This window comes from Anolis sagrei, chromosome 2, assembly GCF_037176765.1.
Source record: "Anolis sagrei isolate rAnoSag1 chromosome 2, rAnoSag1.mat, whole genome shotgun sequence".
Classification (NCBI taxonomy): domain Eukaryota; kingdom Metazoa; phylum Chordata; class Lepidosauria; order Squamata; family Dactyloidae; genus Anolis; species Anolis sagrei.
Genome location: NC_090022.1, coordinates 151,431,430 through 151,455,975, shown reverse-complemented (window position 1 = coordinate 151,455,975; position 24,546 = coordinate 151,431,430). Strand labels below are relative to the sequence as shown.

At 40.9% G+C, this 24,546-nt stretch overlaps 1 protein-coding gene across 1 annotated transcript in view; it reads left to right on the top strand.

Moving 5' to 3' along the window:
• Nucleotides 1–24,546, top strand: part of SHB (SH2 domain containing adaptor protein B) — a 164,952-nt gene that overhangs the window by 105,420 nt on the left and 34,986 nt on the right. Inside the window, exons 4-5 of the mRNA XM_060763765.2 lie at nt 8,553–8,727; nt 13,405–13,524. Coding sequence (XP_060619748.2) covers nt 8,553–8,727; nt 13,405–13,524 — 295 coding nt within the window. The remainder of the gene's footprint in view (nt 1–8,552; nt 8,728–13,404; nt 13,525–24,546) is intronic.

Below are 24,546 nucleotides of genomic sequence, written 5' to 3'. Positions count from 1 at the left end.
GTATTTTTGGAAAATGACATTTGCACAGGGGGATCATGATAATACTGGGTCAGTTCACTTACCTTAGCCCTCATGATTGCATATGTTACCTCTTGTTTGCACAGGAGCCTCCATAAGGCAATGTACAGGTTACAATTCCCTATCACGGTACAAGGTTGTTGCTGTGATAAAACCTTGAATTTTCAAGAGATACCTGTCTGCATAATGTTATCCTGGCCTTGGCTTGATTGTTTATTCTTGGTATTCCTGCACACAAGCAAATGACTGGATTATGGCATAATCAGTTCCTTAAAAGTTGCTCTTGAATCTTGCCTCATTATGACTTCCTAAAAACTCAGCAACACATTCAATAAAGAAGCTTTCAACTAATATGGTTTAAAAAGTACTTAGCAGGCTATCTAGCTTTTAAAAAATCAGTTTTTTATTTTTCTCACTGCAGTATACTTTGCCAAAAAACAACATAAATTCTTAGGATTAATGTTCCCAATTTTATTGACTCAAAATGATAAAGTAACTAAAAAAGAATATTTATCAATACAGGAAAGTCTTTAGCGTTTTATCCAAAACCTTGCCCAGTCTTATATCTAAAGACTGGGGTCTTTTTGCTCAAAATAATTTTCCCTATTACCGATTATAGATTGAATTGCGCTGGCTGTATTTATGTTGTTGTGGAATTGAGGCTAGTTTTTATCTGCTGTTGAAATGTGCAGAGTAAAACCATTGCCTAATCCCCAGAAAGCATATTGAAAGCTGGCCATTGTAATTTCTGAAACAATCCCGAAAATACACTAAGACCTCATATCTGTGAGACATACATCCTAACCAGACTGAAATTAGGTGAAATAATGCCTACGACTGAACTCCATTGAGTTATTTACTCCCAATCTCGGCACACACATTTGGAGGATCTAAAGATTCCTAAATACATACCTTTTCTAGAAGTTTCCTAGACCCTTCAAGGCAACTCTGTGTATCTTCAACGTAACGTATACATAGAATTGCCTGGAGGACCTATCAAATTCCTAGAGAAGGCTTGGGCAAACTTTGGCCCTCCAGGTGTTTTGGACTTCAACTCCCACAATTACTAAACAGCCAGTAAGCTGGCTGGGATTTCTGGGAGTTGAAGTCCAAAGCACCTAGAGATCCAAAGTTTGCCCAAGCCTGTCATAGAAAGACAATCCCACCCCCCAAGCATGAATAAGTAAAACCACAGATATGGGCTCTGTAGTAGCCGGGGTCTTGTTGGACTTTATTTACTTGATGTGTTTTTCTGCCCTGGTGGGCCTCCTGCCATATTATAAATTCATTTTTAAAAACTCGAGTTAATAAAGGTAATTAAAAAATTTAAAAGTAGAAACAGCTAATATTAGGTGGTTGGGATATCCTTCCCTTGAAGATGAGAAGGTTGCATAGAGATAGATATGTGAACATAACAGAGTTTCCCTGGGTGTCTTGAAAGAGGAAGAAATGTCTACCTGTCTCTTCTTGACTTTGTTATGAGATGCCAACTTGGAGAACTTCTTCCCACATGTTGGCATGACTTAGGGCTCTGCTTTGAGGGGGAAAGCATAGGTTGGCAGGGAATAAATCCTCAGATCTTTCCCAGATTCCCATTACTGTCCCATAACCCTTAAGGATGTCTCACAATTTATTTTGAAGGCCTTGACATTAGAAGCTTCCATGCAGAAAATGGCAAAGCTGTGAACAGCCTTCTTCAACCAGGCACTCTCCAGACATATTGGACTACAGCTCCCATCATCCCCACCATGGTGGGACTGGCTGTTTTGGAGTATTCTCAGTTTGTCTCAGATAGGCTGGGAGATGAGAACCCCACCTCCCATTCTTAGAATCATTTCATATAGTAGTTAACATGGCTGGATATTTTTGAGAGACTAGTTGGGCACCACATTAGCTGCCATGGTTCAGTGTTACAGAATTATTTGTAGGTTTGTGAGAGATTTCCCCTTCTCTGTCAGAAAGCTCTTGTATCACAGCAAACTACGAATCCCAGGATTCTACAAGATGGAACTATGGCAGTGAAATGATGTCAAACTATTATAATTATTCAATGTGGTTGGTTTGTATGTATATCTGTTTTATTTTTAATCTGTACTAGTTATGTTATCCTTATTTGCATTTAATGAAGCAGAGGCATTTCCCCTTCTTTTCAAAACTATGTGTGGAACTAGCATTCTAATATTCTTGCATATGCTGTTTCTAACTATGAGCTTGAAGATCCTGGATTAGGATAATTGTTTAGAACTTATTTTGGTAACTGGATTTTGGGGAAAATTTGAGTTCACATCTATACACACACAAACAAGCTTGTGCTGACTAGAGATTAAATGTCAGCTTGACCTGCACATAATTATGAACTACTGAACCCTGCAATTCATATTGTTCTGCTAGAGTTCTTGTTAGAAGAAACCTAAGAGATTACTTATCTTGTAATAGTAATGGAGAAATACTACAAACAGACGTATGGAATTGATCTTAAGGGGATCTCATCCTTTGCTTTACTGGAGGGCAGAAAAGAGTAGTGTTGCCTTCTACAGTGTTCTGCAACCCACATCACCACTCCATCCAGTGTGGTCAGTGGTCTGGCACAATGGGAAATATAATCCAAACCATTTGGAGGACACCAAGGCAGGGGTCATGGTTTCACCCACAAAATACTGGGAAATTATGTGGCGTCTGCAGACAGTTATCTTCTAAAGAGCCTCAGCTCATGTCCCCTTTCTCCAGAACTAAGTCTGCCAAGTTTGAATTTGTGTTATAGATGAGCACTGAGCCCTTTATTTAAAGTGTAGCTAATGTTTGTTGGCCAAACTCATGCCTTTGAATCTTGTACAAGCAGTCCCCAAGTTTCAAACATCCAACTTACAAATAACTCACAATTAAGAAAAGAGCTGAGACAACAGGAAGTGAGAGAAATCTACTCCTGGGAAGGGAAATTCACTCTTGTGAGAATTTTCATGGGAAAAAGGTGTCAAGCCAAATTTTGCAAAATGTATCACAGGGACAGAAACTGAGGAAAATCTTCTGAACGGGGGCACAGATAGCAAGACAAACACCACAGAGCTGTTAACAATTCTCTATACTATACAAAGCTTATATATGTGTGTGTACATATTACATTTAAAAATATACCTGTTCTGACATACAAACAAATTCAATTTGGCATACTTCAACTGCAGAACGTAGCTTGTTCATAACTTGGGAATTGACTGTAATTGGCAAGTAAAGAAATTCTGGATATACACACAGCAACGTGGCAGTCCATTTACCAGCACACTGATTCCTGGCATTGACCTTTACTAGTGTGGTTGTTGTGACTACAGCTATTAGAAATTTGGCAGTATCATGGGTGCCTGGTATGGGAAGGTGGCAGACCCCCTTAAGGGTGTATCAAAACTTCCATTTGGCCCTGAATGCTGTTGCAACTACAAATGCTGAAAGGGCCTAGAGAGGCATACAGGTTTCTTTTTTACTGTCTGCCAAACAGTGCCATTACGTGGTCCTTCTGAATCCATAGTTTCCAGACCCACAAATTCAACTGACCACAAATCTTCATACCATGTATTATTACGTGGTATTGATGTGAATGCAGACACCATGAAGTGTGTATGTTCACACCACCACCACTGAATAATATGGGCTGTGATAATCTGTAGTTTTTTGTATCCACACAGGATCCAAGAACCAAACATACAGTGGCCCCATTGTATAAACTTCAAGAAGGGCCACAGGGCAGTCTGTGATTATGTATTGCAGTAACTTAACAATATTGTTAATAAAATACACAAGCAGCAATACCTTTATTGGGCCAACTCCAAGCCATTAAAATATATAATGCAAGAGAAAAATAGTGATGATGTTGGAGTCACAGAGTTTCATTCATAGAATCATAGAATCATAGAATCAAAGAGTTGGAAGAGACCTCAAGGGCCATCCAGTCCAACCCCCTGCCAAGAAGCAGGAATATTGCATTCAAATCACCCCTGACAAATGGCCATCCAGCCTCTGCTTAAAAGCTTCCAAAGAAGGAGCCTCCACCACACTCCGGGGCAGAGAGTTCCACTGCTGAACGGCTCTCACAGTCAGGAAGTTCTTCCTAATGTTCAGATGGAATCTCCTCTCTTGTAGTTTGAAGCCATTGTTCCGCGTCCTAGTCTCCAAGGAAGCAGAAAACAAGCTTGCTCCCTCCTCCCTGTGGCTTCCTCTCACATATTTATACATGGCTATCATATCTCCTCTCAGCCTTCTCTTCTTCAGGCTAAACATGCCCAGTTCCCTAAGCCGCTCCTCATAGGGCTTGTTCTCCAGACCCTTGATCATTTTAGTTGCCCTCCTCTGGACACATTCCAGCTTGTCAATATCTCTCTTGAATTGTGGTGCCCAGAATTGGACACAATATTCCAGATGTGGTCTAACCAAAGCAGAATAGAGGGGTAGCATTACTTCCTTAGATCTAGACACTATGCTCCTATTGATGCAGGCCAAAATCCCATTGGCTTTTTTTGCCGCCACATCACATTGTTGGCTCATGTTTAACTTGTTGTCCACGAGGACTCCAAGATCTTTTTCACACGTACTGCTCTCGAGCCAGGCGTCACCCATTCTTTCTGAGACAGTGACAGTTATGATGGTATTGGGGTATTTTAATGCAGGCAGATCACTCACCTTATTAGCCATGTGAGAGCGGAGACTAAGAGCAACAACACTGGTAATAAAATTTCAGCTCCATTAGCAACAGAAAAATAACTTCCTTTGAGATTCAGCTGTTCCTGTCCAATTGAGTTTTGGTCCTTCAGGAGTCTGGTTCCATCTGATGAGCGTAGAGGCTGTATGCCATGGTTTCTTGGTCCGTAGATGACCTTTGTGGCTTTGAAAAATCCCTGAGCATTATGGGTATCTGCCAGGTGTTGGATTTCTTCGACCTTCTTTGTCCACCAGATGTTCTTGAGCTCTCTTGTCCTTCTTTGGACCTCAGCTTTTGCATTGGCATAGATCTTTTTCTTAGCAGCACAGTTGCTACGTTGGAAAGAACACTACCAAAGCCTCCTGAACCGCAGCTCCAATGTGGCCGAAGAGGTCCTCTCACAAATCCCACAACAATAAACCAGGGATGAGCTTGCAGCACTGCCCAGTTTGGAAGAAGTCAGCAATGCCATCAGCCAACAGAAGAATAACAAAGCCAGTGGACCAGACGGGATCCCTGCTGAAATCTTTAAAGAGGGAGGACCTGAGCTGACACACCAACTCCACCAGCTCATAGAAAAAGTGTGGGTGACCGAGAAAATCCCAGCAGACTTCAAGGATGCCACCATCATTACCCTCTTCAAAAAAGGGGAAAGAACAGACTGCAGAAACTATCGAGGTATTTCCCTTCTAACCTCTGCTGGGAAAATCCTCGCAAGAATCCTTGCAAACCGCATTCTGCCCCTCTCAGAAGACACCCTCCCAGAATCCCAGAACGGCTTCCGCCCCTCCAGAGGAACCGTGGACATGATCTTCACTGCACGACAGCTCCAAGAAAAATGCAGGGAACAAAACCAACCTCTATACATGGCATTCATCGACCTTGCAAAGGCATTCGACACAGTGAATCGCAGCGCTCTCTGGACCATCCTCCACAAAATCGGGTGCCCAAGCAAATTTGTGAACATCCTGCGGCTCCTCCATGATGACATGATGGCAACAGTCTTGGACAGCAGTGGCTCCCAAAGTGACCCATTTAAAGTGGAATCCGGTGTCAAACAGGGATGTGTTATTGCCCCAACTCTATTCTCCATCTTCATCGCTATGATACTTCACCTTGTTGTTGGGAAATAATCTATCGGACAGATGGCAAGCTATTCAACCTCAGCAGACTGAAAGCCAAAACCAAGGTTACAACAACATCTGTTATAGAACTCCAGTATGCTGATGACAATGTCGTCTGTGCGCATTCAGAAGAAGATCTACAAGCCACTCTAAACACCTTCGCAGAAGCATACGAGAAGCTCGGCCTGTCACTGAACATTGAGAAAACCAAGGTGCTGTTCCAGCAGTCACCAGCCAATCCCTCTCCAATGCCAGTAATACAGCTTAATGGTGTAACATTAGAAAATGTGGACCATTTCCGCTACCTTGGCAGCCACCTCTCCACCAAAGTCAACATCGACGCCGAAATACAACACCGCCTGAGCTCTGCAAGTGCAGCATTTTCCAGAATGAAGCAGAGAGTGTTTGAGGACCGGGACATCCGTAGGGAGACCAAGGTGCTTGTCTATAAAGCTATTGTCCTCCCTACCCTGTTATATGCCTGTGAGACGTGGACTGTCTACAGACGTCACATGCAGCTCCTGGAACGTTTCCATCAGCGCTGCCTCCGGAAAATCCTGCAAATCTCCTGGGAAGACAAGCGGACAAACGTCAGTGTGCTGGAAGAAGCAAAGACCGCCAGCATTGAAGCGATGGTCCTCCAACATCAACTCCGCTGGGCCGGCCACGTTGTCCAGATGCCTGACCACCGTCTCCCAAAGCAGTTGCTCTACTCCGAACTTAAGAACGGAAAACGGAACGTTGGTGGACAGGAAAAGAGATTTAAAGATGGGCTCAAAGCCAACCTTAAAAACTCTGGCATAGACACTGAGAACTGGGAAGCCCTGGCCCTTGAGCGCTCCAGCTGGAGGACAGCTGTGACCAGCAGTGCTGCAGAATTTGAGGAGGCACGAGTGGAGGGTGAAAGAGTGAAACGTGCCAGGAGGAAGGCGCGTCAAGCCAACCCCGACCGGGACCACCTTCCACCTGGAAACCAATGCCCTCACTGCGGAAGAAAATGCAGAGCAAGAATAGGGCTCCACAGCCACATACGGACCCACAAGGAAATCCATAATGGAAGACCATCTTACTCGTCCAACGAGGGATCGCCTAAGTGAAGTGAAGTGAAGTTCCTGTCCAGTTCAAAGCTAGCTTTTCTTAGCATGCATCTACTGTGGAGTGAATGCAGTTTTAAATCACTTTAAGTGTCATGGCTTCATGCCAAGGAATCCTGGAATTTGTAGTTTGTTTGAGGCATTAACACTTTTTGTCAGAGAAGGCTAAATGCCTTACAAAACTACATCTCCTGTTATTCTAAAGAATTGAACCATAGCAGTAAACGTGGTGTCAAACTGCATTAATTCTAGTGTAGATGCACTTTTAGGCATAGAACATTGAATTTCACAAGGAGTCTCTGTACTGCTACATCTGGAAAAAAATGTTTCGGTGTTCTAGAAGTAAAGCACCAGATCCTGTCTGCTACACTGTGTAACAAATTTTGAAAAAGAAAAGTTGTGTTCCTACTTTGAAAGTGTTATTTCCTATTTAATTGTATGAAACTTACTTTGAAAGTAGTTATTATACTCCAGAAACTTAGTTTTTGTACCTGCCACAAACTATATTGAGTTGGTCGAGACTATGTGAGATATTCATTGAAAAACTATAGCCAAATGTGCTGCGGAATGACCCACAAAAGCAATTTTTTTTGCAGTTTAATAAACTTTTTCTATGTTTTTGTGATAGAACTAATTAGGAAACAGCATTTATAACCCAGGAGCAAAACTGCTCTGCCCAACTTACTGGGCAGAGAGGTTGCAGCGGCAGGGCGTCCTCCCTCTGCCAGGGCATCGGAGGGGGCTTCTTCCTTCCAGAAGCCCCCATGGTAGCAGGAGAAGTTCCCACCAACCGGGCGGCTGGCCAATCAGAGGTGGTCCCTGCTCGCCCCCTGATTGACTGGCCAGCTTCCCCCAGGAGGAACAAGCACCCTTAATAAAGGCTGTGAAAGGTCGCACCTAGCAGCACACCTTTCTGATGTCCCAGTCCATCCAATGTTGTTCTAGTTGATTGGCTTTTCTTGAGCTTTTGTACTTTTTCACAACTTTATGACATGCGGCATTGGCCCTGGATCTGGCTTGTGTATTCTACCCCCATTGGAGGAGGGAAAGGTCCGGTCGTTCTCCAGGGGTGCAATGGTGTCGGGATCCCAGCATTGTGCCAGTTGGTATCAGCAACATCCCCTAGCAGGGTTAAGTGGTATTGGACTGCAACCCGCCGTCCAATCCTCGGATCCAGGACCCATGCAGGGCTGCCAACCCTGAGTCTCTTCTGTAAGCAATAAACAGGTTGTGGCCATTTGTTATCCCAACTCACTGTGTGTCTCATAATTGGGTTTGCTAGCAGGAGGCTCTAGTCGTGCATTCCAAAACAATTGTGTTAAATCATGTTATAGAATCTAAACAGGGTCAGCCCTCTTTCCTAGATTTGTTGTACTTTGCTGCAGGACCCACACAGCTACCCTTGAATGTGTTTTGTTTTTCCTGGATTCCAAAGTAACATTTTGCTTTCATAGATAAGTGTAAGAATGGGTAGTAGAGAACGAAATTCCCCACTTCACGTTAAGAGAGTTGGATTTGCTACATCCTTATTCAGTTTTGTAGCTTAAAGTTTCTAGTTTCCATCTTATAAAACGGTGCTTTCCCAACTGTGTTGATTTGGAAGTAAAAACTTTGCCTGAACTTTTCTTTCAGTCCAATTCAATGGAGGCGAATTGAGGCAATCTTCACCTTCCCCGTCTTCAAGTGACCGGCGTCGACAGCTTCGAGCACCAGGGGGAGGCTTCAAACCTATCAAGCATGGTAGCCCCGAATTCTGCGGCATCCTGGGGGAAAGAGTGGATCCAACTATCCCACTGGAAAAACAAATGTAAGTTCATCTGACATTGACAGTGCTGGTTGGTGAGAAAATAGGGAGAAGTCATCTGCAGAAAAAAAATTGATTGTAAAGCTCAGTCGCTCATTGAAGGAAGCTCAAGCTATACATCTGCATTACGGGTTTTCAACACAACAGGTCACTGTTTTGCCTGGTCTTGCTTACAATAAAGCTACATTTGGTTGTATTCTCCTTTCAGCTGCCTCTGTACATGATTTGCAAAGGTTTGCTGTGATTTGTGCACTCTCCAGAGAACATGACCAATACAGCAATATAATGTATGCTTTTAAACATGTTTCGCGTGTTCATAATTTAATTTTTCAGAGTCTATTCTATTAAACTGTATACTTAGAAAATATGAGGTGCTGCGGTGGCACAATGGGTTAAACCATTGAACTGTTGAATCTGCTGACCTAAAGGTTGGCAGCTGCTGATCAGGATGAGCTCCCACTGTTAGCTCTAGCTTCTGCCAACCTAGCAGTTCGAAACATGCAAATGTGAATAGATCGATAGATACTGCTTTGGTGGGAAGATAGTAAAGGTGCCCATGCAGCCATGCCAGCAACACAGCCAGGAGGTTCTATGGACAACAGGCTCCTTGGCTTGGAAATGGAACAAGAGCACCTCCCCATGGCCAGAGTTGAGCGCTGCCTCCAGAAAGCCGGAGATGAAAGGGGAAGCCTTTACCTTTGTTCTGTGTATTTGTATGTCATTGTTATTCCACTGAATGTTTCCTATCTGTGTATGTTGTAATCCACTCTGTGTTCCCCCGAGGAGATAGAGTGGAATATAAATAAAGTGTATTATATATTACATCCTATGACATCAAGAGTTATTTTGGAAAAACTGTGCTGCAGCTAATTTATGATATGTACAGGATTTTACAGAATATCATCAATTTTACCAAAAACATTACATTGCAAAGCTTCTCTTTTTGAAGACTATCAATGAATACCAAGACCGTAAAGGGAGCATTTATAATGGGCATGGGCAGATTTCAGCCCTCCAGGTATTTTGGACTCCAACTCCCACCATTCCTAATAGCCTACAGACTACCTATGTCTTAACTATAATATAGAATTAATGTAATTTGACACCACTTTAACTGCCACAGCTCAAGGCTATGGAATCCTACGAGTTGTAGTTTTACAAGGCCTTTAGCCTTTCCTGCCAAAGAGTGATGGTGCCTCACAAAATTATGTATAGGGCTCCCGAGTATTGAGCCATGGCTATTAATTCTACAGTGTAGATGTACCCGAAGCCCAAAATACAATCAGATTGGTTCTGGATACATTGTTTGGTCACATTGTCATATATATTTTTATTGAAACTTGATATATTGTAAATGGGCAAAATTTCAACCACATATGGCTACTAGTAAAATCTACTTGTAATCTTCAAGAAGACATTCATATTATGGTGAAAAGCTCCCTTTATATCGGTGTTGTTGCTGCAGTAAAATACGTTGTTACAGCAATTTAAAATTCAGGAAATTCTTAGGAAAGAGATTGGAAATAGGATTCCAGCACTCCACAATACAGACCCATCTTCAACGCAACAGACAACTTTATTTATTTATTTATTTATTATTTACGGCATTTATATGCCACCCTTCTCACCCCGAAGGGGGCTCAGATCGGTTTACAAGATATATAAACATACAATATGTTATATTATTAGCATAGTACAAAATCAGTATTATATATTACTATATATTACTAATATTATTAGTAATATTACATGTAATATAAAATATATAATTATAATTTAATCTCCCCATCTCAGAAATATAGCATGGAGTTGGAAACAATGTACATAAGTGTAAAAAAAGTTTTCAAATTGTCAAAACACCTTCCTGTGAACAATGTTTCATGATTCACTGTTTAGGAAAAAATGAAATGGATAAAGAAATATTTCCCTTTCTATCATGCATTAGATTGAAGAATCGGCCAGTGACATTGGTCAGTACTACATTTGGAGCTGCATAAGTTATAGCTCTTTACAACAGTGTGCAAATTAATGTAGCGAATTCACTATCGTAAAATATTATGATTTTACTGGTTTGAATAACTTCTTAAAATTCAAAGGGAGTGGGCTATAAATATTAATTGCTCATACTAGAACCTCCATGTAAGAAGGTAGTCTGATTCTTCTGGGAACCAAACAACGGGTGGTCAACATAGTGATGCTAGCTTCTGATTGGATGTGCATAAATCTGTGGATGTCTGGATACTTGGGCTGGATCTACACTGCCATATAATCCAGTTTCTTACTCCAATTATCTGCTTTGACCTGGGTAATCCAGATAATCTGGATTCAGAAACTGGATTATATGACAGTGAAGAGGGGGCCTCAGGTGGACCTATTCCAGCAAGAGAAGTCTTCCTCATTTATTCAGAGGTTGACTAGGCCAGACCATTGTGATTTAGGAAATGGTTCCACCGCCTGAAGGGAAAGGATTTGTTCCAACAAAGTAAACCCTACAGAACATAATTTTCCAATCTCCGCATACATGCAGCAGCAAAAGGCACCTCGCTGTTTAATTGGAGGGTTTCACCCCGTTTACAGGTGCCTTTACAAACATAAAATAGCTTATCCTCTGCTGAAAATTGCAAATAGATAATTCTACAGATATTATTTGGCATTTTCATCAATCTGTCATGCTATAACTGTGAAAGATTAGAGCAGTACCTGGCTTTTTTGAGAGTTACAATCTTGTTCATCGTTGCACAGATTGCACTCGGCAGAATTCAGTACTGATGCAAATGTACTCTTTAATTCCAAGTGATATCAATGTGGTATTAATATTCCTACACATGCAGAATAGTACTCATTCTTTGCTAAATTTTTCAAATCACCATTATTGTCTTTCCTAAAATTCTTTCCTTGCCTTTGTTTTCATACTAGTAGGGGAAAACCAGTAAACTGTATACACAGAGCAGACTGGGGATGACTGATGCAGGAAATACCATTTTGGAATGGCCGTTGCTTTAAAAGGAAAAGTAGGAGTATATCAGAGGTCAAGGTTCCCTTTCAGCCAAACCCACTTTCTATTTGCAGAATATTTTCCACATGGGAAGATTCAAAACTGTAATTCTCCCTCCTGAAGTCACACATAGTGCAGGTTATTCCATCTTTGCCTCATTTTGCTAAACATTTTGACAGCAGCTGAAAAAGTTGAAAGAAGCTACATTTCCACTCAAATCATTTATTTCGGTCATAGACCAGCACAGGAAATAAAAGTCACAGTTTCATATGAACTTGGTATGTTTAGCACATTTAAAATATAAATACTGAAGCACAATAAGGGTGAGGGAGTGGAAAGGGAAAAATGGTAAAAACATACAATGCACAGGTCTATCAGGACATTATAGAATCAAGGAAGATGATTACTGAATACTTAGCTAACTTTTGGGACCAGTCATCCTCTGACAGATTTTGTATGCTGCTGCAGAAAACTTTCCACTCAGTATGTCTGTTAATCCTTGAACTCAGATGTTGTTTGCTATCATGCAATTGATATTTACACTAGGGCTGTGCATTCGAGGTAAACCTTGACTCATTTTGTGTCCTGGCTTTTGGTTGAGGCCCTGATCCATTTTTTGAGAGCCTCCCTAAATTGGGAGGGCAGGTATCTGTTTTTGCTCTGGAGTGCCGAAAGATCAGTTTCCTATTGGCTGATTATGGGGGCGGGGCTTCCCAGGCTCCCCTTCCCACGTGCTTTAAGGAGGCTTCTTCTTACCTGCTGTTTCTTTCCACTCTAGAGGAGGTGCTCAGCTGCAGACACTGGCAGGCATGCGTGCTTTCTGGGCCTGCATGCCACACACGCATTCTCCTTCGAAAGAGAGAGTTTGTGTGGCATGCAGGTCCAAAAAGTGTGCTCAACTGCCAGTGCCTACATCCGAGCACCTCCTCTAGAGTAATAAATTCTTACTCTAGAGAAAGCACTTGGCTGCAGGCACTGGCAGGTGCATTCTTTCTGGGTCTGTTCACACATACACTCTCTTTCCAAGGCAAGGAGGCAAATTCTGGGAAGTGTTTGACTGAAGGCATTCACGCTTTCTCTGTGATGTTGAAAGGCAGACTTGGAGCCTGGATCAGCTCTTATTTGCTTTTGTGGAGAGCCGATTTTTGTGCCCGGAGAGGGGTTCCCGTTATGTGCTCCCGAAGTACCAAAAGAAATGAAAAAAATGGGAGAAACAAATTCCACGCACAACTCTAATTTACATGTATCTGTGTATATATCAATTGCATGCTGGCAAACAACATCTCAGGACAAGGAGATATATCTTCATCCTTTATTCTACTCAGAACGTTCTACTACGTATGAATCCTAAATTTCTTTTCTTGACTTTGTTTTCCTACTAGTATTTGCACACTCCCAGATGTAGGGAAAAATCAGTAAGCTGTATGTACAGAGCAGTCTTATGGATTTTAAGGGCTGGAGGAAAGAGAAGAGTCTATTCTCTTTCCTCCAGCCCTTAAAAACCATAAGACTTCAAAATATTTAATCTTTATTTGCTGTTTTTTTTTTAAAAAAAAACAACTGTCTTTACAATTTTGGAGTAGCAATCCGAGTTGTTTCTTCCTTTGTTTGTCAGTTTTTTTAAAATTTAAGGCAAGTTTACTCTTAAGTTTTAATTGCTTTGTGGCTTTTGCTCTGTCTTGTAGATGGTATCATGGAGCAATCAGTCGGACAGATGCAGAAAACCTCTTGCGGTTGTGTAAAGAATGTAGCTATCTTGTGAGGAACAGTCAGACCAGCAAGCATGACTATTCACTGTCATTAAAGTAAGTATACTGAGTGTTTTTCTTTTTAAAAAAAACTCGACTTTATGAGCATGACTTATTAAGCAGACTTTTTTGGTGCAGCAACAGCAAACAAAACTCATTCCTTCATGTTGACACTCGAAGGCCTGCCTGTGCCCCATAGGAGTTTTAGAATTCCAAACGCCAGACTGTATTGCTTTGAATGACAGTTTCTAGATTTGGTTGTAATGCTCCAGGGACGTGCACAGATTTTTTAGTGTTTGCCTAGCCCCTTTTAACAAAATACACTTTATCTCTTCTAGCCACTGATTAAATTGTTTCTGCTCTTCTGTCTTTTTTCCTCAAGCATTTAATAAACTCATTGTATTGCTGTCTTCCATCCCCTCTCCTTTCCCTTCCCTGCCTATGCAACAACTGCGCTATACTGACATAGCACAAAGAGATTGTATGGCCCACATAATGCCATCAAATCAAATTTCAAACAGGCCTTCCACAGTTGGATAGACAGACTAGTGTATAAAGTATTATCCAATGCAACAGGTGTGTAATAATTAGATAATGAATAAAATATTCCACAAATTATACCAAAAGAAAGTCATGCAGAAATTTTCAAACCAAAGATTTGAAGCAAACAGGCTTGGGTAAATATGTTTAGGATCATAACAGTAGAGGAAGATTCATTGAATTCACTGAATTGCTTCCAAGTAAACATTCATTGCATCAGACTGCTCAAAAGTATATAAATATAGCACTTTTGTCTCAACTGTCCATGTAAATGTACAGCACAGAACAGATGTGACACACTAATGAATCCATTATATTGTGGATTCTAGAAAGTACAAAATACAGTCGGGTTGAACTTGCATTTCACATAGTTGTGGTGGGAATTCTTTTTAAAAAAAAATTGATCTAGAGCAGTCCAGTAATGAAATTTAGCCATCTTTATCCACATAATAGCTCCTTTCTTACACATTGCTACAAAAATCATTGGGCTGTGTTGTTACTAAGCATATGAAAAAAAAAGTAGATTAAAACATGTAGATTTGTAGAAAATCTTTGGATCATCTATACAGTATTATGGAGCCCCTGATGGTGCAGCAGGTTAAACCACTGAGCTGCTGAACTTGCTGACTGATAGGTCGGCGGTTTGAATCTGGGGAGTGGGGTGAACTCCCGCTGTTAGGCCCAGCTTCTGCCAACCTAGCAGTTCGAAAACATGCAGATGTGAGTAGATCAATAGGTAGCACTCCAGCAGGAAGGTAACAGCTTTCCATGCAGTCAGGCCGGCAACATTACCTTGGAGGCATCTACGGACAGTGGCGGCTTTTCGGCTTTGAAATGGAAACTAGCACCATCCCCCAGAGTTGGACACGACTAGATTTAATGATAAGGGAAAACCTTTACCTTTTTATAGAGTATTATAATACGTACATTTAATTTCATGTGATACTAGTATGTGTATTAATCAAGTATGCTATGATTACTTAAAACAAAGAAACTAACAATGACTTTACAATTGGTAACTGTAGCTATTCTCATTATCAACATCTTCCATTAGAATATGGAATATAGTATTACATAGTAACCCAGTCTTTCAAGCTAAAGCTATTAAAATTAGTTCTATTTTTAAAAGACAGAAAAGTATCTCATCCCCACCCACAATGAAAGGTTTTATTTATAATTCCTCTCAAACTAGCTTTGCTTCATTTTGACATTAATCTTGGGTTATGGTTGAAGCAAGAAGCATTCCTGGCTTTAAAATACTAAAACCCAACCAACTGAAATGTCTTCCGCTTTGGTTACTTGGGGTCTGGAACTTAACAGGCTCAAGTAAAACACAAATCAACTGTTGTACATGTTCACATTCAAAATAAGTGACTCTCCAAGCAAACTTTCTGGAGATGTGGGACATAGCTCTCTGGTTATTTAGTACAGAAAAATTGTATTGAAACCCTTTCTTCCTCAAATAAAAGAATCAGTGGTAACAAGCTGGGAGAGTCCTCATGTTATTGTAACCTCCTGAGATATAAAATATCAGGTTTGATGAACCAAATCAACATTTTGCTGTGGTGTTCATGTAAAAAAATCAAAGGGGCTCTTAGGTTTTATTGAAAGCAAACTAAGATTGGTAACAGGAATGCCTTATGTTGGTTTTTCACTGTAGTGTTAATGCAGTTTTCCACTACTTTAATTGCATTAATTCTGCATTGTAGACTACAACTATAGGTGATTCCTCATGGCCAAGTATGCTTGTCTTCCAAGGACAGAGTCTTGATGGTGGGCCTGTAAGTGACTGTGGAGACCTATTCTGGATCCACATGGTTTTTTCCAGTGAGGACATAGGTTTCCAGATGGGTATCCTTAATGCGCCTTCCTCATGACACGTTTCTCCCTTTCTTTTTCTATTCATTCCTCCTCAATATCCATGGCATCCTTGATGACAGCTGACCTGCAACTAGCACACTCGAGGGCCAGGGCTTCCCAGTTCTTGGTGTTTATTCCACATTTTTAAGGTTAACTTTAACCCCATCTTTAACTCTTTTTTGCTGTTCACCAACATGGCCAGTCCAGCGAAGTCAATGGCATAGAATCATTGCTTCAGTGCTGGCTGATTGTGAAAAACTGTATTGCAGAGAGACTAGTAGAATATACATATTTCATGGCCTTTTTGAGCTAAAGTCTGAGGAAGACATCTTTTTATGACAAAGTTCTCTGACTCCACTATTCCCAAACTTTTCTTTAAATCTTTCACTTTTTTTGCTCTTTTTTAAGATCATCTATGGGTTAAACCATTGTGCCAGCAGGACTGCTGACCACAAGGTTGACAGTCCGAATCCAGGGAGCGGAGTGAGCTCCCATCTGTCAGCTCCAGCTTCTCATGGGGGGATATGAGAGAAGCCTCCCACAGGATGGCAAAACATCCAGGTACCCCCTGGGCAACATCCATGCAGACAGCAAATTCTCTTACACCAGAATCAGATCAGTAATGGAAGGGAACTTTTAATAAGCAATATTAAAGGGCGGGGGGGGGGGGGCTTGGTCCTGACACACACACACAAAATCATAATATGAAGACTGGTATGTTACATATAATTTTGTGCCAGTGCTTGGGTACAGAAAATCTCAGCTTTACATGCTCATCTCCCTTCTTATTTGGCTGTTGGACCAGCAGAATTTGTTCTTAATATCCAGTTATTGTCTCCAAAATCTAAGAAAGAATGAAAAGTATATTTAGCTATGAAGTAAGCTGGTGTTCAGCTCCTGTTTTATTGTGGGGAAGGAATTGGAAAGAAAAGATTTACTAGTATTTGTTTACAAAAGCTATCTGCCATGGTAATCATTTACAAAATGTGGCAAGCTTTATAGAATGAGAGGGAAGTATTCCCTGCCAGCTGATTTAGGCTGCAATCCATGAAACGGAACAAAATTATACTGGTGGCAGAATCACATGGTCTTTCTTTGCTGTACCGGTATTGTTTCAGACTGTAGCTAAGGGAAAGCCTTTTAAATGTTCACCCTTTATTTTAAATTTAAAATACCTAGTTCGTGATTTTCTGTCTATTTGTTTGTTTTAAAGTAACACGTCAGCCAAATGGCTGGTACACAGAAATGTCTAACTTGGTTTGGTTTTATTTGATTTTAATATAGGGGTGCACTCATCTCCCAATTCCCTCCACCCAGAAAGAGGCATATTTATTGATTGATTTGTTGATTTATTTGTGATATTTGTATACTGCCCTTCTCAACCCCGAAGGGGAATCAGGATAGTTCACAGTATTGTCAACAATTCAGCATCCTCAATGAAAACTGTATAAAACATTAAAATTGACCCTCCCCTAATAAAACATTAAACATTATTAGACACATCACTTAAAATAACATAACTTATCACACAGACACATAACCATTGTCTGTAAACAGTCCTGGGTCATTTACAACCTGAAATAGTTTAGTCCAATGGATGTTATACTTTGTAATCTTACTGCTTGTTGCAGCCAAGTCCTTGAACCGTCATCCTTAAAGAAATGTAGATACCATAAGATAGTGATACAAAAATAGACATCTGTCATATAGAGTATGAAGAGCACTTTAGGGGCATTTCACAGTCTTTTTTTCTTCAGGATTTCTTAAGGATCCTTGAAAACTAAGGCTGTTTTATAGAAAGGTGCCATTTGCCTCCTTTACTTGTTTTCTGCACCTGATAATATATACTAGCCTTTTTCTCTAAGAGCGATGGAGAAAAGAAACATTGGAAAAAGAGTGTAAGACTGGAGAGTCCTCCGGGGAGTTCGAGTCCATATAGGCAGCTGATCAGCAAATCATCATGTATTATTATTCTTCCAGTCCATTTAGTCTGACCTACCCTGTTTGTGGCTATGATGAAGCAGTCAAGTGCTGTCTGGATTTCTCTTGTTGTGACTATCCACTTGCAATGGCTTGTTTGTCCCATGGTTGTGCACTCTCATGTTTCCAGTATTTATCTCCCTAAGCTGTCTGTTTCCGGCATTCTTTAGGCCGAAGTGTGGAACAAAGTGCAATGTTATCCCTCAGAGCTTTTGGGTTCTCCAGTGGTGGAATTTCCTTTTTTTTTGGCAGGAGACCAATACTTCCCTTCGCTCTTCCTAATGTTGTTCGTGCAAGCTATGCACAATCCTGTTGCTTTGTAGTTGCTTCCCCGCTCTCTCTTTTCCCAGTTCTCAATATTTCTATGAAGAAATATGTTGCTGTTGCTTTAACCCACACTGTAAGTTTCAGATGATAGCTGAGTTCTGATGGCAAAGTCTCTCAGTGTACTACATATCTGATAATATCTGGTTGCCTAAATAACATCATTTTTGCCAAGATAAAAAACTGTTCACATGATATTTAAATTATAATGAGATAGCTTAATACAAAGCTGTCTGTACTTTCTAATCCACTGAACTAAGTTCATCCTACCAGAGGTGTTTGGGCTGTAAAATGCTCCTGGTCATCACTTCTGGGAAAGTCACAAAAGTGCCTAGTAGGGCTTCCATACTCCAGTGGTTAACTGCTTTTGACTGAGGGCACATCTACACTATAGATAGAATTAATGCAGTTTTACACCACTTTACCTGGTATGGCTCGATACTGTGGAATCAGGTGATTGTAGTTTGAGGAAACATATTCAAACCTTGGCAGAGAAAACTATACAATTCTTATGATTCCATAGCCCTGCGCCATGGCAGCTAAAGATGTGTCCTACAATGTAAGTGAGTTGGCAAATATACAAATCTAGTTTAATCCCTAGTACATGGACACATCACTAAGCCAGTCTGAGTCCCTCTACGGAGGTAGAGAAGATGGGGATACAAAAGTTTTAAATAAATAATAAATAAACCACTTAAGGCAGGGGTTCTCAAACTTTTTAATCAGAGGGCCAGGTCACAGTCTCTCAAACTGTTAGAGGGCTGGATTACAATTTGGGGGGAAAAACTGCACATATCTTATTAGTAGTGCAAAAATCACTTTAAAACAATACAATAATTAAAATAAAGAACAATTTTAACAAATATAAACTTATTAGTATTTCAATAGGAAGTATAGGCCTTCTTTGGCTGATGAGATAGGATTGTTGTTGTGTGCTTTGAAGTCATTTCAGGCTTAGGTTGACCCTGAGGGAGGGCCGGATAAATGACCTTGGAGGGCCATATCCGGCCCCCCGGGCCTTAGTTTGAGGACCCCTGACTTAAGGTATGAGATATTCTTGAGATTTTTTTTTTGGTTTTGTTTTTCTTTTGGAACAAAGCAAAGAGCATGTGTTTTTATTGCACTGCTCAACTTAGAACCAAAAAGATTTCTAGCATTCTGATCACGTTTCCAGGCCCTGGAGTTTCCAAGTGCCTTGAAGTGTGACAAAGTCTCCTCTGGTGGTCTTGTGCCTCATAGCTCAACCACATGAAGAGACATGAGGCCATAAACTGATCCATCCATCCCCCACTGTCTCACCACAAAGCGCTCCGATTGTTTTACTGCATGGTTTTGATAGAATCGCGGCAGGCGCCTGCTGAGCTACTGGAATGTCAACAACACAGAAGGCAGCCTGGCTTTCCTTTTAAACCAGTGGCATCTCAGAGAGTACAAAGTGGACCATCCTCCAAGGCATGCACAATGTATAGGTGGGTGGGTAATTACACAGGAATTGGGAGGCAGGCTTTCAAGTTGGCCAACTACTTTCTGTTTTGTCGATTTTAGTGTGAGGGCATAGAAGTTTTGTTTTGAATTTAAAAGACATAAAACAATTAGCTGCATGTATGCCATGTACAGTAAAAAAAAAAGCTGAAATTAATTCAAATTAAATTCTTCTTTATTAGCAAATAAAATCCTTCCATTCATATTTGGGTAAATATTGCTTAGTTTATATATAAAATTACTATGATACTGAACTAAAAGGAACTAAATTGACTATGATATTGACTATCTCATAAAAATAGCTGATTTTTATCCACATATTATATAGCAATTCTAAAAAAATCACATGAAAGTGGAAGGGACCTCAATGGCCTGCAGGGTCAACCTCCTGCTTTGCAGAAATACATATGGGGGGAAAGTATTCCAGAAAGATGGCCATCCTAAAAAGAGCGTCCACCACTGTCAGTAATTGAATAATGGAATCCTAGAGTTGGAAAAGTCCTCATGGGCCATCCAGTCCAACTCCCTGCCAAGAAGCAGGAAAATTGCATTTAACGCACCCTCAACAGATGGCCATCCAGCCTCTGTTTAAAAGCTTCCAAAGACAGAGACTCCACCACAGTCCAGGGCAGAGAGTTCCACTACTGAACAGCGCTCACCATTAGGAAGTTTTTCCTCATGTTCAAGTGGAATCTTCTTTCCTGTAGTTTGAAGCCATTGTTCTACATCCTAGGGTCCGGGGCAGCAGAAAACAAGCTTGCTCCCTCCTCCCTAACTCTTTCCCTCACATATTTATACATGGCCATCATGTCTTCTCTCAGCCTTCTCTTCTGCAGACTAAACATGCCCAGCTCTTTAAGCTGCTTCTCGTAGGGCTTGTTCTTCAGACCCTTGATCATTTTAATTGCTCTCCTGGATACATTCCATCTTGTCAACATCTCCCTTTAATTGTGGTGCCCAGAATTGGACACAGGGTGATTCCAGGTGTAGTCTGACCAACGCAGAATAGAGAGGTAGCATGACTTCCCTGGATCTAGACACTAGCACGCCAAAATCCTGCTGGCTTTTCTAATGTTTTCTTTCTCTTCTTGTAATTTGAACCCATTTGTTCACATCCTTGTCTTTGAAGCAGCAGAAAACAAGTTTGTTCCATCTCCTCCTATATGTCATTGCTTCAGGATATTTAAATATGGCTCTCATCTTGTATAAACTAAACATATCCAGCTCCCTAAGCTGGGCTTGGTTTCCACAACTCTAGATACCATAACAGTACATAGCATTTTGTTGAAGTGAATTTCATTTTCTATTTAGAGAAAAACCCTTATTTAAGGGAGTTGATTGTTATGGAGGTACATTTACACATCCCAGAAAAACGTACTAAGGAAAGAATGCCTTTCTCTCCCAGAGTCTATCTATTTGGGAGAGTGGGATTTTTACTTCTGTAATGCTAGGAGCTCTGGCGTGGACTGGTCCATGAGGTCACGAAGAGTCGGAGACGACTGAACGAATGAACAACAACAACAATGCTAGGATTTATGTTTCTCATGGAGTTCTGTGGAGGAACATCTTTTGGGGGTTTTTTGGTTGAAAGCAAGTGGACCGTCCTTTCTCTTGACCAAAGTGCTTGAAGCAGTGCAGACTGACCCATCCACCACTTTTTCTCAGTTCTTTTTACTTATTTTCTGTATAACATGTACTATCAGTTCAACTCTCACAATTCTTGACAGTTCCCCAGGCTTCTGGGAGTTGAAGTTCCAAACACCAGGTGAACCACTAGTTTAAACCATTAAAAGAATAATAAGACCAGTCCCTTATCAGCCCTAGTCAGCATGGCCAATTGTGAAAAATGCAAAGAATTACAGTCCAACAACATCTGGGAGTAGGATTGCAAGGTCCACTGTTATAATCCAAAACCAGTTCTTGCACATTACCACTATTTCCTGACTTGTGTATAAGCCAACATATAGTGTTCTCTTTACATTGACACCCCCCCCCCCCCCGGTTCCTAATTTTTGTCATCTGACTTTAGCACTTCATCCATCAGGTCTGTCCTTACAAATGATTGACACCGGTCTGCCCAACCGAACTCAGAATTGTACATTACTCAGACCACAAACGATTGTTAGATGTTTGCTTTATATTGTACTATATGTGGTTGTCTTTATACTGCTTGGAATTGTCTTTATAAATTTTGTTGTGTCATATTTTAACTATGTCCAACTATGTTGATCTCAGGCTTGTCCCCATGTAATCCACCCCGAGTCCCTTCAGGGAGATGGAGGCGGGGTACAAAAATAAAGTTATTATAAGGTCATAAGCATCCCAGCCCCTGGGGTTTCAGAGCCAAGTCCAGTGCCTGGCGATGTCACTGCGGGCAAAACCATAAAAAGCCAATCAACATGACACTTTAAGAATCAGCTTCAGTTGGTCCGTGTTGCCATTCAGTGAAAAACACAAGACACAAAAGAAGGAGCGGGAGAGATGAGGTCTCTACAGAGTTTGCAGCTATAACTTCAAAACAGCTTTCTTTTGACTACCATCATATAGGTCTCAAAACAGGTTATTTTCGAGGCAACTTTCTCACTCTGAGATGCTTTCCCTTGCCCTGAGACCTGATTGCCAAGCCCTGTGATCCGGGATCCCTACCCAGAAGGTTGTACAATTCCTATCTCTGCATTAAAGCACCTTTTATGTTTGCTCCCCACCAGCTACTGATATTTTTTCAGCATCTTGGTTTTAACAGCATTTTTTTCAATATCCCCATATTTCTCAAGTGAATAGATCTAAATCATATGGACATTGGATTCTGTCACTGAAATTACTTTCGGCATCTCTCCATTGACAGTCAAGGCTTCTAGAACAGTGACAATGCTAGTGGCAAGGACAACATAAAAACAGAGAAAGAAGTGGGGAAGGCAACCTCTGTGGTAGGACTATGGCTGATAGGTGGGTCAGGCTGCAAACAAAAATATCCTCTTATGCATTTTATGCTACTTGCTAAATGTGTAAGTGTATCAGGATATCTTTTGCTGGAGTGAGGAGTTTAACATCAATGGGCGACACATATTTTAACACAGGTTAAGTGAGTATTTTAATTTGGTATTTTATCTGGCTAATAGTCAGGCTGGATGTGCATGGGCTCTCTTTTTATCCCTGCACAGTTGTGCTTTTAGCTCATTTGTGCCAGGAAAAACTAAGGTAAAAACCTTAAGCCTTCAGACTCATAAAACTCTAAAGGACATCTGGAATGTGTGCCAGGGACTCTTGAAAGGCTCATATAAGATTGTAGTTTAGTGGGTTTTTATTAGCACTAGAATATTTCTGTTCTTATTGAACGATTTTATTGCCTTACAACAAACGTGAAAAGCATGCCACACGATTTCTTGGACTTGGCATTCCAAGAATGGCAACTTGAGTCATTCTTAAAACAAGGACTAAAATAAAGAGAAGAGCCTCCTTAAAATATGTTAGTAAGTATTGTGGCCCTGAGTCTCTCCCCCCTCCTCCCCCCCCGGGGGAGGGGGGTTGAGAAGGGCGGGGTACAAATATCTGAAATAAATAATAATAAATAAAGAAATATTACTGATAATATAGAGACACCACTGTTATGTAGGAATTGCATCGCTTCACAGATCTGTCATTCACTCCTTTGCGGGACAGGAAGGAATTATTACATGCCATTATTACAGAAATGAATCCCGTTGTCCTCAACTTCTGAGAGGACGTGTATATAATTGCACTATTTAAAAGATTACTACATACATGAGATAGTTCATTTTGAAAGCAGATTTTTGCAGAAGCATCAGGTTCCTTTGTGTATGTGCCTTCAAGTCATCCATCAACTTACGATGGCCCCATAGAGTATTCTTAAGAAAGGAATACTAGGAGATATGTAGTTTGCCCAGTTTCTTCCTCTAAAATATAACCTCCAGCCTCTGGCATTTGTTGGTGGTGTCCCATTCAAGTACTAACCAGGGCTGAGCTTGCTTAACTTCCCAGATCAAACAGGTGCTTTGGGGGTATTTAGACCAATTCCTTTGGCCAATTGTTATGGTATTCAGGCCAGTATGGGTGCCTTTAGGGTATGTTATCCAATTGTTTCCCTACAGACGAGATATTCTATCATATCTGTGGCTGGCTTCCATTCGAAATGCGTTTCCTTTCTCAGATGACAAGTTAGCTGTTTGGCTTTAGGCATGAAGAGTCAGCTGTGGCAATGTCTAAATGCAGTTACAGTCCTTGCGTCTCCTCTTGATTTATGCAGTGAGAACAGAGGTTCTTCCCCCGCCCCTTCCCCAAACAGGCAGACACATTTTGTTCTGTTTATGTACATGTGGGGTTATAAATCTTGATTTGTAGCTGCTGATGTCTCCAGAACAAGAAAACAAGATTTTCTTCATTAAAACAATCTCGCAGCTGACAAAAGCCTGTCGAATAATAAATAGGCAGGGTAACTGAAAAGCATTGTCAGCTTCCACTTTGTTTGCAATGCATGAAGTAGATAATAGAACTGTAGGATAAACTTAACATTGGTAAGGTCAGAGGGCACTGCTGAGCTATCTGGCTTTGACCTCCTCCTGTAGCACAGGTCAATTGCATTTCCTCCCGTCTTTGCACTGTATCAGGCTGGCTAGGCGGAATTCTGCTAAAGTAATCATCTGGAAGGATAAACCATTTTCAGTTCTGAAAGAAGGCCGCGATCTTGAAAAAGGCCATCTCTTTTTTTCCGGGCTGCCTGTTCGACTTCTGAATATTTCTTGTATAGTTTTTCATTGTATCAAAAAACCAAAGGTCGGCTCAGTACTTGCTTCATCTTCACAGACATTCAGAATGGCAGAAAGTGAAAAAAGGGTGGATTCAGTTATTGAAGGAATCATTTCAGGCTGTGATTTA